The sequence below is a fragment of the Gymnogyps californianus genome, chromosome 12, assembly GCF_018139145.2.
Source record: "Gymnogyps californianus isolate 813 chromosome 12, ASM1813914v2, whole genome shotgun sequence".
Taxonomy (NCBI): Eukaryota; Metazoa; Chordata; class Aves; order Accipitriformes; family Cathartidae; genus Gymnogyps; species Gymnogyps californianus.
Window position 1 is genome coordinate 23,149,067 of NC_059482.1, and position 15,679 is coordinate 23,164,745.

General features: G+C 43.7%; 1 protein-coding gene across 1 annotated transcript in view; it reads right to left on the reverse strand.

Moving 5' to 3' along the window:
* The window catches only part of RSPRY1 (ring finger and SPRY domain containing 1), a 38,862-nt gene extending 23,261 nt beyond the window's left edge, over positions 1-15,601 (reverse strand). Inside the window, exons 1-3 of the mRNA XM_050903731.1 lie at positions 15,548-15,601; positions 3,493-3,681; positions 838-1,334 (exon numbers count right to left, since the gene is read on the reverse strand). Of these exons, the coding sequence (XP_050759688.1) occupies positions 838-1,184 (347 nt within the window). The 5' untranslated portion in view covers positions 1,185-1,334; positions 3,493-3,681; positions 15,548-15,601. The remainder of the gene's footprint in view (positions 1-837; positions 1,335-3,492; positions 3,682-15,547) is intronic.
* Positions 15,602-15,679: the final 78 nt, after the last annotated feature.

Below are 15,679 nucleotides of genomic sequence, written 5' to 3' on the forward strand. Positions count from 1 at the left end.
GCAAACGCCTCCTCTGCAGGCACATTCCAGAGTAACAACACAGGTATATGAATCAAGGCTCACTTATCCTGAGCCTCATCCACCTTAAACTCAAACCCCAGCTGTGAAGCTAGAATAGCTTTTTTCCTTCTGTTTTGGCCTTTCCAATTCCTAGCCTGCACCTAACCCAAAAGGTGATGAGCTAACTTAACCCATCATTTTTAAGGTCCTTTTAAAGCTTTGTAGAAAACAACACAAAACCAAAAAAGTAAGGATGAATCCATAAATATCCCCCACACCCTTAATGGATGCTTTGAGCATGCAAGGAATGCAATACTGGGATCATGAGTTGAACAGTCACAACATGCGGTCTTTAAAAAGTAGTCAGACTTACAACTGGAAAGAAAACCTCAGTCTGTTTACACAAGCTAACAAAGATCAAAGCTCTCAGTTTTGCTTAACCATTTCCAAAGTAGTAAATTCAGCCTGAAAACAGAAAACTTGCACAACAACCAATTTTTAGGACAGAAGTTCCCAAACTCTGCAGTGTTCATTGCTTCCTAAACTGTGTATCTATGCCAGGTAAGAAATACTGAGCACGCTCCTCATCCCACCTGGGTGTAGGCCCATACAGGAACTGTGAGGAAGCTCCTCGGCTCCTGGAAGAGTTTGTACCTGGGCACTCAGGAGCTACTTCTATTACCTAGGAAAGGTGCTCCTCTCCTAAGCCTCCAGATGGAAACACGCGGCTGCTTCAGGGAGGGTCAGGTGTAGATCGGTGAGAGGATGGAGTCACAGTTTGAGAGGAGACAAGAACATTTTCATTCATGTTGAATTATTCCTTGAGGAGGTACTTACTTATCTACTAACGTCCGAATTACAGCCAGTGTGTCAAGTACTAGCCCATCCACATTCTGTTTTTTCCTTCTTGGTTCATGAGGCCCTCGACCCCTCCTGGGTGGACGGACAGGGTCCCTTGGGTGGCTTCTTGCTTCAGGTACATGTACTCTACTGTTCTCCGTTTGCCGACTCTGAGATTCCACGTTGTCTTCTGCTCCGCTGTCATCGCGGCAAACACATGAGTTTCCCATATTGCTAGCCCCCAAGGCTCCCAGTAAACGGGGAATATGGTGCTCTAGAGTCAACAGTAAACCTTGAAAAAGGCTTCTGCTAGCATAGAACACAACCAAAGCAACTACAATCATCTAGAAAGTTTTAAGAGTAATGTTTGTGTGATCCTGAATTGTGATTTTTTTGCATTGTAAGCGTTGCTACCAGCTGGAATGAATGGGAAGTTGGAGACTTAGTTTCCGATATAATCGGTTAAAATACACATTGGTCATCCAGAAGGAGGTCTGAAAAAGCAAACCCAAAACAAGAGTCAGTGTTACTACTTCTACAGAAGAATTCCTGTTTTAGTAAACAGAATCAGTCTTGGTGGATAAAGCACCTAGGAAACATAAGGTTTGTACCTGAAGTCTATTGCGGGGAGGGGGAAAGGAAGGAAGAGGAGGAGGAGGAGGAAGTTCACCGGCTAAGTAGCTCTCGCCCACACACTATTCCTTTCTACGCTACCTATTATTTCCCATTTCTTCCACGGTTTTTGAATGCAGAGGAACAACTTTGTCCTTAAATCTAGCACACTGCTACCCCTTTAAGTACTAAGTATTAACAAACCAGTTTCATTTGTTCTTTACCCTTTATAGAGACATACTGCTTAGGCCACCCAAATAAAGGCTGTACATTTAAGGTTCTCATTTCACGTCAGGAATATTCAGTATCATTTCCAGACAGACTCTACAAAATAGCCAAAATTGTAAAGAACTAATCTTACAGTTACGGCCTATCTCAACAAACAATAGATTTAACAGTGAACTGTTTAGTTCATCTGCGCGTAAACATGTCTTTTTGGAACGTGCCTATGTCAAATGGATTCTCACCCAAAGAAGCACCAAATACCGGCCCTGAAATAAACAGGAATTACAGACACCATTTTAATGCCTACAAATCTAACTGGGATTTTGAAAGGGGTGTTTTCTGTGCGGGTTGTACGCTTGTTCAGATTAGCAAACCAGTCTTCCCTTTTGGGGAACGAAGACTAATTCAATCATTCTTTTGTTCTTGGTTCAAATGGTTTGGATCAAATACAGGCCCACTAGCAACTGAGATTGTAGGGCAGTCCCTCCAAATCATTAAATTGAGAATGCTAGCAAGAGCAAAAGGATTCAAAACTCCATTTCATTACAACTTATTTTTCAAGCCACAGGGTATATTTCTATAGACTATTACATAAAGTCTCAGCTAAAATAAAGCCCTACTAAAGACGTCATTTCACTACTTATTTATTCTGGCATGCTTGAAGTGCATAAGTAACTTTTAAGACTAAATGCATGTTATTCTTTTAAGAATCAAGTTTAACATTTAAGCTAGAAGTTATGGTGAATATTCTGTAACAGGTTATTGCTATTCTATAATTATTAAATAATCTATTTAACAGCAGACATGTAGCACCATAAAATTAAAAAGAAAGTCAAAGACAGTTGCCACCTTTCAAATATGAAAGGCCCCCTACCATCGGGGCCAACTGGCAACCGTGCAATTGCTGGCTGCCATGCGGGACAAGATCATAACAACATTATTTGGGAAGCCAGACACTGGTCATATGAGCAAGTCTCTAGATGTACAGCTGTCACTGGAAAAGCACTGCAAACAAGCTCTCACAGACTCTTCTGTAGTCTGAAGTACGTTATCTTCTGCTAGCACAATGAAAAGTTCAGTATTAAGGAATTAACTGAAGGCTAACCAGGGAAAAAAAAAAAAATCCCTCAAGGGATATTAATTGCAAAAAAATACAAGACCTTGACTTCTTGTTCAAGAAATTCCTAAACCACAGATCATTAAAAGGGTTTCAGCATCACAATATGCTTGCCTTACTCTCTAAGCAGTTTGACCACAACAAGAGGTGGGACACCAGGCTCAGATGTCCCTCCTTCTGAGCCAATACAGCTGTCATCTTCTCAGTCAGCAAGTAAAAAGCAGATGCGAGGGTGTCAATACAGATTCCACAGATCTTAAACTGAATTGTGTAAGATCACAACTGGTTCAAATGACTTTAAAAGGCTGTGGGGGGTGGGTGGGGGGTGTTTGTTTTTTTGAAAAGAGCTAGTTATGTGAAATGCAAAACATATTCCTAAGGAAAAAAATATGCATGTATTTATGAATCTAGATCATTTAAGGGCATTTTAGTAACATAATACTAAAATGTAAAACTGTTACAGATTTAGAATCTGAATAAAGCTGTTCTGTACTTCGGAAAACATTAACACAGTGAATCTACCTTGTCATCAAAATGAGTATGGAAAAGCTGTATTTTAGGGATTAGCAATGAGTAAGAACCTACCTAAGGAAACAAAAATAGACATAAGTCAAGATTAAAACTGATTATTGAAACCTAGATTTTTCTGGTTGACAACTTAAAGCATGATTAGAAACAAGTGATAATGATCAACTCACCCTTAAGTATGTTTGGTTCAGGAACAATTGGGCTTGCTCACAAAGCGCTCTAACAGAACTGGACTGTACTTCTTCAGGGCACAGATGCAGTTGTATCCGGAAAAGCAGCACTCTATACGCCTCTAACGTGGGCAGTGAGTCATTACGGCTGACTTTGCTTTCACTTTTAGGAGCTACGCTGAAGAGTCCCTGAAGACAGACAGAAAAGAAAGAACAATTCACTTGGAAACTGCCTCTAAGGTAGATGTATTCCACCTCCTCCCTACACCCACCATGACATCAAGCCATGCTGTTATTTTCAGCGACATTCAGCCCTTATGAGGGAAATTCTCTCAAGGCTTCAAAAACCAGTTTGCCACCTACTAGCTTTAGGACTAGACACAGCTACAGAGAACCCAATCTGTTTTTACAGCCTTGGTATTCCAGACACCATAGCACCAAGTGCAGAGCAGTGACCGACTCCTCCCCTCAAATTACTGCTTACAGGAGGAAGAAGGGAAGCAATAATATCTGCTCCAGATCACCCTCAAGTAGGGACAGCAGAAACTAAAAGCAAGTACACTATAAAAGTTGATTAGATAAAGGGAAAAGAGAAATGACAGGATAAACTCCCCTTATTTAGTAAAGGGCTGAGTTTGACAGCATTCACTTGGCTGTTGCTTACCATCACGTACAAGGAGTTCATTGTCAAGCCTCAAACAAACTGAAAGCCTAAATAATTAGGAACATAAGGTAGAAGACAACATTGCTACAGATCTACCTTGCAAACCAGCTTGTCTGGACAGAGTACAAATGCCTGAAGAGAGGTTCTGAAGTGCAAAGGAAAAGCTTCTTAAGAAAAGTCTTTTAAAACAGTGATGTACTAGATTGCATTTGAGCTGGCGTATTTTTTAAGGACAGCTTTACAATGTTATAATGAACTGTGACTTTAGCATTAGGCTGCCGGTGGCCATCCCGACTCCCCCACTCTCACTGCTGAAGTAAAGAGGACAGAGACATCAAACTTCAGTTCAGGTCAGCTGCAGGATGGAACGGGGAAATACAGTAGAGAAGGGAGATGCAAATGATGAGAGTGATCAATTCTGCTTCTGTCCAAACTCAGAGACTTCAGTGATACAACCAACACACCAAAAGCGTTTTGCACATCATGAAAGATGAAATATATTACTGTTTCAGTAAGAGGTAACAATCTCTGTAGAGAGATGGAAAGAAATTTTAAAATTTCACTTCAAGCCTAATTTTCACAAATCCCTGCTCGCAACAAAACCTAGACACACACACAAAAAAAAGTATTTTTGGAACGAAAAAACCCATAACAGTCTACTTGCAAATATTGTGGGAATAAAAGAGAAAGGTTGTGTTTGTTTTTTTTTTAAAGACTATCTAAAAGAAGAAAAAAAATTCAAGGAGCAAAACAAGAACATCACAACAGCAGTATCAAGATAGGCCAAGACAAGCCTCCTGTCCTACCTGGCAGCAGATACTTAAAGCCGGGCATAACAGCAAGCATATGATAATAGACAAACAGGCTCTTTCCTAGTGCACTGGCTCAAGAGTCAATAGCTCAGTCTCCTGAGACAAAGGCCACATGTTTGTTTTGCTGTTAAAACACAGCTAAGGAAAAGAATTAATCTTTCATAATCCATTTAAATTCTTTTTCAGTAGTTACACAGCTGAGAGTCTCTGCAACTGCTTTTAAAATTTAGCAGTCTTCCATTATAAGGCTGTGACCAATTGTTAACCAAAGTGTACTACTTTTCTTAAAAATGATGCTATTGGAGAATTCAGTGTGGTTTGTGACTTTTACCTTTTGTGTTTTAATATCACATCAAAACACTCTAACCCAAATACGTTGCGAGCTAACGGCTAAGATTCATCTAAGCAACAGCACAAGAATAAAGGTAAGTTGCCCTAGAAGGCCGCTGGAACAGAGACCTATTGCCTCCTGTCAGGGCTAAAATGACATCGTGCAAACACCATTTTCTTAAACAATTAGTGCAAGTCAAAGTAGAACTGAAAGTCTTCAGATGAAGCAACTGTGCGTGAAAATACCAGCAAGAGCTAAGCTACAGGACAGAAAGAAAACAGGTTCTGCATGTTAAAAAGCTGTGACCCCTTTCCCCACGATTAGTTAGATTTTATATCATTCAGATACACTGCAGTGCTAGAAAGCCCCATCCCAGCAGTTTTGCGCTTGCCCAAGGAACATTCTTTGGCAAATTTAGAAGAGTGATAACAAGACTATGAAGGCTGTTCACAACAGCAGCCAGATTTATAAAAGTGATAACATTTTTATTTTACTTGGAAACAGTATTTTAATAAAAGCTTGACCCCACGTTTTTTAGTGCAAGAAATGGTAAAGGCAGCAGCCTGTACCTGCTTTTCAACAGGCAGGGTCACCCATTCACTCTGAATTCTGACCACTAGATGTTACTTTGGGATGCAGGACTATAGTTGCCAAACATATGATCAAAATGTAAGTTTTTATTCTATAAGAAGTACCTGGTACCAATACATCTCTCTCTGAACAGAGACCGTGGGAACAGCAGAGAACACGAGTGTCTGACACCTCCTCCTTTACACCAGAGAGCACGTGCAGGACACCTACCAAACGTCCGCCGCCGCACGTTTCCCCTAAACAAACGCCGTTTGAGGCAGACACCTCCCCTGCACAGGAGAAAAGCAGTCGCTGGGGCACCGCCGGAGCCCTGCCAGCCGCAGCCTCCCGTGCCCCCGCACACCTCCACCAGCCATCGGGACCATCCCCACCGCAGCAAAGCAGCTGCTCTCCTGGCAGGCTCAAGCACGTGCGTGGATGCACGAAGGAGTCGCAAGCTGCACAGACTGACCAACCTGCCACAGCTGGAAGTCTAAGTGGGAAAGATGAAATCATCATCCATTGAAACAAATGCTATTTGAGTGGATTTGCACCTGCCCGGCAGCGCGGATGCCCAGCCTACCCAAGAGAGGCCTCCTCTCGATCATCCGACAGAGCACACCAATGGAGAAGTCAGCTCCAAGTGGCATTAGGCTCATTTTCGCTGCAATACGCAGCCCAAGAATTGGTGATTCATCCCCTCAAATATTCAGTTACAGCCAACCATAATACTGCCTCATGACGGAAAATGTCTCTCCTTTCCATGAAAAGGAGTGCATTGCCAAGCAAACAAAAAAACCCCTCATGCACATAAATGAGTAGAGAGGGTTCCAGCTTCTGCCACCGTTACAAGAGTAAGATCAGTGATTTGTCCTCGCAGGAGCAGACTAACACAGGAGCTCGGTCAGCAAACCACACAGTAAAGTTGATAGCTTTTTCAAATGCAAAAACTGTGAGAGTTTTGGGCAGTAGCTTCCTATTAAGGAGATAAAATAATTAGAAATATTTCCTTAGCATTTCTTTCCCAAAGAAATGATGCTCCTAAAAAGGAAGAGATGGAAATACTTGTGATGCCAGTCAGACGCAAAGTTCAAACTACCACAAGAAGGGAACACAGCTATGAATTGCTGCAAGATAATCAACTTCGACACAGGAATAAGAGGGGGAAGAAGCCTGTTTGCAACTACAAGCTTCTATAATATGGAGAGGATATCAACTTTGAAATGATCAGGGTAGGTGATGAAAACCAAGAATTTCCAGTAAATTAAATACAATTATAATGTGAAATGGAGACTTTCTCAGGAGATCGCATTGAGATCTGAGGTCAATCTCTCAACTCTAAGACTTGTGCAACTACAGAGAAATTGCTACTTGGCATCCAGTGTGGCTACCACGCAGTGCATGCAGTAAGTGGACCGCAGGCTTCAGGAGGAGTGAGTAAATGCTGTGCCGGTTCTTTTGCATGTAGTAACCAAACATCATATTGTGTGATCTGAAGCAAACCCCTAATTCCATTCTGTTTTCTTTAAAAATATCCCAGAGGGTTAAGACTAGTGTCAAAACTCAATGGGAAGCAGCACTGACTGGCATGCAGTGTGTCACCATCCGCAGCACAAAGCCATTGCAAGTTATTTGCTTTCTTGCTGTAGTAAGAGCACCCTAAACCGAAAGCAGACTAACCTTGAGTGTGCCTGTCTCACAGAAAGGGAAAGAGACTGATCACATCTCAAAACTTTCCAGTTTCTGCCCAAGTGCTTGTCAGTGAAAACCACCAGGGTTATGCAAAAATTGGGTTTTAACTCTGCAGTCTTCTCTAGGTAATTCTAGCTTTGTCAGAAACACTGAGTAGTTGAAGGATCTGATCTCTTGTTTGACTTGATGTGATAATAGTCAAAGGGGAAAGAAGCAGCAGACACTAACTACCACCACAGTAGTTTCTGACTTTCACAGTGAGTCTACAGAAAAAGATTTTATAGTCACCTGTACATTGGACTACTTTGTCTTCTTACTTCCCTTGAATCTGCTTTTTAAGCTGGTACAGGAAGGCTAAAATTGCAACATGGATTTAAAGTGAACTTCACTTTCTCACTTAAACTATTGTCTCCAAAGTAGGCTTGGTAAAGAGACTCCTGCCCTGCCCAGGTTTTCCCTTACCTCTGGATACAGAGACACCAGTGCTCAGGGCTGCTCAGGCATCAGAGACTGTTCTGCTGCAGCTCTTTCTGAACGGGAAACTGAAGCATTTACCACCTTCTAAGCTTCCCCATCTCAGGGGCTGTAATTTGTCATCTCACGATCATTTAGGTGGAACTGTCCTTTGTACCACAGCCTCCAGAAAACCTCAGCTCCGCTTTATTTCTAAACCACCCATTCAACGCTGATATCAATCATGCTTCCCCACTTCTCGTCTTCCCAAACTGTAGACGGGTCATTACATTTCTTTTCAGGGACAAAGCTGTAAGTTATGCTTTGAGGCAGATGAATACACTTCTGAGATAACAATCTTTTTAAAAGATAGTGGTATCTGACAGCTCGGGTGAAGTTGATCAGGAGTTGCCTCCAGCAGGCTGACGTGGCGTGGCAGAGCTGTACAAGCTCAGCACTTGCCCAAGGAGCAAGAGTATAATGCACTGCTTCAGAAGCGACAGGAAGATAAGGATAACACCCTGCAGATGGCAGGGAACACTAATCCTACAAACTGAAGGGATACAAGCACATGAAATAAAATTGATTAGCTCTACCGTATTAAGTTTTAGCACAGACATTCATTTGGAGGCTTATAAATAAATCCTTCAATTAATTCAAGTTAATCTTTCTTGCTGCCCTGAAAGTTACAGATGTTATCAACAATAAACAAATTTGCTCAATTTTGACAAAAATGTTCATGATATCAGGATTCAAAGTTTAAAAAAAAAAGACCAAGAAATTCCAGAACAGACACTGCTGGGAGGAAAGCGTGGACTCTTTAGGTACCAAGCAGAGGTGTAGAATTGCTAAGAAGCAACACAAAAAACACAATGCTTTTTTTCTTTAAGCTTTTTCTAGTAAATTTAATAATAGTCCATTTCAGAAAGGATAAGGCTTTGCCTATATTACTATCCAGAAACCGATGAAAGAGTTCTCTTAAATTACAGGGAGATCAACTCCTTGTAGTAAACTGCAATAATACATACTTAGTTTAAAGCACCTCACACATTAACAAAATATAAACCGCAAAAGCATTTTGAGGGACAAATCAAGAGACTGGGCAGCTCAAACAGTCACACAGTGTAGTCCTGCCATGGGAACTAGATCTAGGGCTAGCACAGAGGCATCTGAGTAATTGCACCGTGGGCTCCAGAAAGATGCTACAAGCAGGGACTGCTAGAAGCAGGGGCAGATTCTTGTCAGCAAACGACCAGCTTCGTGAAACTGAGCCAAAACGGTGACAACCCAGAGTTGTGCTGTTTCTTGTCTGTAAACTAATCTTAGTGCTTTTGTTTCTTCTAAGTCAGAGCCGGGCTCATTTTCAAAGGAAGGTTAGGTACAGAACTACTCTGTAGAAGGCAGAATAGTCTCCTGCTGTAGACCACAGAAATGAGCCCAGCTAGATGGCATGACTAAGCTATTACGAATGCATAAAATACACTGAAAACAGTTTTGGATGTGTGAAAGATTTTGATAACATTGCTGAAAAATTCAGTGATGCCTCAGTTGGAAGCTTGCATTGTCAGCTGTCTGACAACTGCCTCGGAGAGCACAGCACAGAGCAGACAATGTCTAGACCCTCCTGTTCTCAGCCTCACCAAATTTGTCGCTTTATGACACTGGTTATCATCTCAAACATGAAAAGCCTAACAGCGCAGCAGGAAACAGACTGAAGAAACTTCCACTTCTTGTTAATTCAAGCAGCATCACAGGATGGCCCGATCTTTCGGTGGCTGTAGCTGAGAGCCAGTTTTGTGACCTTCCTTGCCATGGAAAGCCAGCAGCTCTTTGCTAGCCTAAGTTCAGGACTGTACCAGCAGAGCAGGAGACATCCTTCTGATTCTCTTTCCTCCTGTAAGTGGATACAGCAACAGCTGCTCAAGAGACTGCCATTCAAGTCATATATAACATGTAGGTCACTAGGTTAACAAACCTGCCTCAGAGGCACTCACGGGAAGCATGATCCTTGATCTGTCTGGGGCTTCCAGAGCTGAAGTCTACAGAACTTGATGCACAGCTCTGGGCAGGTCACTGGAACCCCTTATCTCACCTATTAAAAACAAAAAAACCCCCACACAAGAACCCAGCTTCATTTCTCCCCATTTATCTCTTCAGGTTCTGCCTTGAGGACCTTTTCTCTCTGCCCCGCTACGAGCCTACCAGGAAAGCACGCTGCAGGAGAGATCCCGATGTTGAACAGGCAACCACGTGCAACACAAGTGCTTCTGCCAGCAGCAGAGCCATTGACTCCAGGTCTCACAGGTATCACGCTCCTACCACGGAGCTGTGGTAGTCTTTTTTTTTTTTTTTTTTAATAGTGTTTTACGGCTCCGCCTCTATGAAGGAACTCGGAGGAAGTTGGTCAACGGGTTTCAGAGCTCCCATGGCTGAGAAGAGGAAGAGGACTGACTGACCAAGAGACGACTCGGACAAGCGCACGTGGGTTAGGAAGTGGGCCGAAGACAAGCGTGTACGTGTTTCAAAAGGCAGTGTAAAAATGGTTTAAACGAGAGTGTGTACCCATTTTAGTTATGGCTGCACATCAAAAAAGGTGGAAAGCTCAAAAACAATTTAAGAAGCTTTCAAAAAGCTGTAACGATATCAGGAACACAAAGTCACAGTCATCTGAGGCTTCTCCTAAATAACGTTGTGAGGAATTTCAGGAGAACTAGGATTAAACTGTTTTGATAATTATATTTAGATACTACTTCACTGAATGTTCCAGAGGGGTAAAGCTCTAAAGAAAGAATAACTCATCTGTTGTTCTTTTTTTTTGTTGTTTTTTTTTTTAAATCTTTCATGCCAGGACTGATACATTGACCAGAGTTTGAGTGCAAACACACACATCACTCTTCATTCACCATTAGGTGAACATTTTTAAAAGCAGTGAAGAATTCTAAGCTTTCTCCACGCCACCAGACAGCTTTGCTTTTAGAAAAAAAGAGCATCAGCATACCTGCTGGATTTTCTTTTTTCAATATCACTTTCTAGCATGTCCCACTGTCTACAGGAAGGTATTAAATACAGAGGAATGGCACAGCCTTCTGGCATGTAGTTCACCGGCTGTCCTCTAACCTATGATTCAAGCTATATTAATATCAGTTTGTGCACATGCACTGAAGCAAGCAATCCAAAAAGCAACACCAATACTTCAAATCAAAATGTCCTCAACTCTCAACCTTCTCCTCATGTCCAGCAAAGCACCAAGACATTGAGAAACTTACAGCAAGAGTGAAGTGTTTCCTATAGCAAAGAAGCCTTAGAAACAGAGAAAAAGAACTACAGTTGCAAGTGTTTTGCATGCTTAGAAACCACGACTTCTCCAAGGGAAGAGCTATATTGGGAAAAGGACGGATTTCTTGTCACTGATCATGGCAACTCACTGAACCCCCATTAATAAACACACATTAATAAACGAGGAGCAGTAGCTCACCCCAGACTTTGAACTGTCAGGTATCCCTACTGAATGGACAAAACCTATCAAAATACACGAAGTTCCCCGTGGCAGAGTTGTGCTTCTAAAGCACAAGTTTGGCCACAGTAGCGGTAGATCAAGCTATCGGGTAATTACAAGCACAGCTGAAGAGAGATCACAATGCATTGGTCAGTCACACAACCTTGAGTCATGCATGAACATTTGACTTATATTAGACCTCAGCGACATAACGAAGAATAGAAAAGGACATAAAGATCATGCTGGCACAGCCGCTGCTGTGCCATGCCAACTTCACAGTCACCACGTACAAACCAGGAAGGGAAAACAAAACATATTATCAGGACGCAAGGAAACACAAAGCACAAAATGACACAACACAATTCTAATGAGATACTTGAAAAAACAATGAATCCCAGCACAGCACCTCTGCCTGCACTACTTTAAAGCGAGGAATAAATTCAAAGTCTACTGCTCAATCATAAGCTCAGGAGAGGAAAAAAAAAACCAAAACCAAACAGTTTAAAATGCTGAACACAACTTATTGACAATGGAGCAGAACGGGACAAACTTCATCATGTTAGCTTGCCTTCAATTTACTACAAGGGGACAGCATTTTAACTTGCTGCCTCTGTGTCAAGAGGGAAACCTAACAGTGCATGTGACGAACTCTGCTCCATTTTGTGAGGATACCACCACATATCGAAGTGACTTAAAGAGACCAAGAGGAGACGTTTCAAAATACAATATGGTGTCAGCTAGGGGAGATACTGATGTGAAAGGACATTTGAACAAAGAAGCCTAAGGAGTACCAGGCCAGTAAGTGTTCCACGACAAATCGCCACTTTATCACTAACTTATTGCTTATGCTACTAAGTATCTCCCTTTTATTCCCTAATTTTAGCAAACAAGCAAAAAGCTTGAGGGAAGTGGACTTCGATATCACCTGACAGGCAGAGTATGAGAGATGTCTTACTTTATAGGAGGGAATCAAAATATTGCAAGTAATTATTTCAGCCCATCCATTACGCTCACAGCAAATGAAACATGCTGAGAGCCAAGACCTCCGATGTGAAAATAGTGAAAATGTACCAAGGAAGAGTGCTCAGAAGTTGTGCAGAAAATCATCACATCCCTTCTAAGAGGAAAAAAAGAGCATTAAGCAAAGCACAGAACAAGATAACCGTGAGATTAAGGGAGCTGCTGAGTGATCACTGAATTACAAGGCCAGAGAGCAGGATACCAGAGTGGCTAACGCGAAGCACTGCAGTCAAACTCCATGTATAGGAGGCTGAAGGTAAACAAAAAGGAAAATTAAAGACTTCAAGGAAACCAATAACCCCACCTACTTGGAAGCACACACCGTAATCACAGCTGAAGATAAGGGAGGCGTGTGGACTAGCTGAATTAGATGTATCAGCACTCTAAGAGTAGGTAAATAACCAAGGCTAAGCTAACAAACAATCAGCAATAGCAAGAGTAATAACAAGAGTTGTGCAGAATGCAAATCAGCGCATTAAAATATCCTGGAGGAGCTTCCTACACAAGTGATGGACAGTGGATGCTGAAAACTTTCAGAGTTCGCAGGAACCTCGAGAGACTGTTTGGATGAAAAGGGGAGAAACAACTAGAAGCAATCACGTAACTACAGTTGCGCTTCATGCATCTGAAAAAGAACACACCAGGAGAAATACACAACGTATTCAACCAGCCTTATAAATGAGAACAAATAGCAGAGACTGGGGCACAAAGCAGTAACAGTAATGTCCTAAAGGAAGAGACACAGGAACGGGTGCCGGCAGGAGAAAGGACCTCTTTTGCTGAGTGGGCTTCAGCAGAGAACAAAGACACATGCAAAAGCACTTGCAGAAGAACGGCACAGATGTAGATCAAAGAACAGATCAATTCTCTGCATTTGGATAAATGCAAAAGCAAAATACATTTAAAAGCATCCTAGACTCTTAAAATAATATGACAAGTTTTGAGAATGCGCAGTCCTCCAGAAATCCACAGTCAAATACAGGAGTCCAAGAGGAGACAAGATGCGGGGGAATATTTCAGACGTCTCATACATGATCCATCCACTGGATGGATCAGAACATCCACTGTTAAAAAGATTTGTATAGTTTAGCAGGGAAATAGCAAAAATTTTAATACTGAGAAGTAAAGAGGGGAATAGTCACAGTACACAAATATATGTAGGTCTCCACATGACAATAACCTCATAGCACTGATGGATGTACAGAAAATTATGAGTAAAGCAGAAGAACTGAACTGAGGACCAGCATGAGAAAAAAAAACCAACCACCAAAACAAATAAATGCATTCACTGCAAGACAAAGGCCAGAAAAATTAAAAACCGGAGGCAAAGCTAGTCCTAAGTGGAAAAAAACCTCTTGCTTATGTTGAAGAAAACAAATACTGACACAGACATAAAAGGAAAAAAAACACCAAACACACCAGCATTCAGAAAACAGTGCAGTATCTGCAAGGCTGAATAAATTTAGAAGAGAAAAGGCAGCTCTTACGTCTGTGCTTCCCCATGGACCAAAGTTCCACTGTGCGAGAAATACTGATAGACGCAGGCTGAGCACCAAAACGAACTCTGGGCTCGGGGTGGATACCAAGAGATTCAGAGCAAGATTTTGCAACAGCAAAACAGAAAATGAAAACCAAGATGACTACGGTCGTTCTTGGGACCTACATTAAGACTTTACCCAGAAGGGACACTGTACCTACTGGTGCACAACAGAAGATAAGAAATAGCAATACTGGGGAAAAAAAGGGAAAAATGAAGATATGCGAGATAGAAACAGTGATCAGCAGGACAGAATCAAAGGGCTTAAAAGAGAAATGCATGCTTGATATTGGCATAGTACAAGCGGGGAAGAGACCTGCTTTATAAGCACTGAACTAAAAGAGCAAAGCAGTACCGTGGTGTTACCACACTATTAGGAAGGGTGCCGCTGCCTAAGCTATCGCCCAAGTACGCAGAACAAAAGATCTAGCTAAATAATTGCATTTAGTAGCTCACTCCACATCTTCATATTTTCTCTGTAAAAGAGAGAGAACTTGTTCTGCAGAAATACTTTTACATTGAGAGTGGTAAATAGTTTTCAGGATTCTGACTTTTTACATTAATATAAAAATATTCAAGGGCTCAACAAAATTCTTCTGCGTGTTTCTGAGCTCCCAAGAGGTCCCAGAGCAGCACGTCATTTTGTCCCCTGCATACCAAAACCCAACCCGCACCAAACCGCTGTAGCAAAGCCCTCGTTTTGCAAGTCATACAAGTACCAGGAAGATCTCCCAGCACCAGAGACTCGCCGTTGAGAAGTTGTAACGCCTCACCGCCCGAACAAGCGGCAGACTTGGGGTGCCCCGTTCCAGCAAACCCCCGTTTCATTCAAGTTTTGCCACCTTCTTTTGCGATCTTCTAACTTTACACCTGAGCCCAGCTCTTCCCAGCTCCGGGGCCTCCATGCGCAGCGCTGGGAGCACCCAGGGTGCCAGCAGCCCGGCCGGGCACAAGGCAAGCGGGGCTGGACGGCGGCCACCCGCCTTTTTTCCCCGGTTGCCCTCCCCGGGGGGTAGGGGTGAGCCCGGCGAGGCAGCGCGCTCCCCCAAAACCCAGGGGAGCGCCTGCATAAAAAAAAGCAGCGCCCGCGGGAGCGCGGGCCGCTGCCTCAGGCCGGCGGGGCTGCGCTGGCCCGGCCCCCGGCCCCGCACCCGGGCGGCCTCCCGGCCCTCACCCCAACCGGGACCCTGCCCCGGTGGCAGCGGCACGCGTGGCTCTCGGGGAAGCGGAGGGCGGGGGGGGGGGTGGGGGGGTGAGCACCGCGCCCTCCCCTCGTTAACCCAAGGCCAGCCTCAGTGGGGGCCCCGGCACACCGGGCCCACCGCTGCCGCCACCAGAGCCCAGCCCGGCGCTGCCCTTTCCCCTCAGCGCCAGCCCGGTGCCCGCCCCGCTCCACCTCAGCCCCGCGGCACCCACCCACCCGCCCGCCCCACCGCCACCACTGCCGCTAGCCCGAGGGCGGTACCCGCCCCGCACTTACCTCACCCCAGCCCCACCGGGAACGCAGCGGGGCCGCCGCGGGGCCCAGCGCCCCTCCGCCCCGGCCCGGCCCGGCAGCGCCGCTCCTTTGTGCCGCGGCGGCGCACGGCGGAAAGATGGAGGCCACACACCG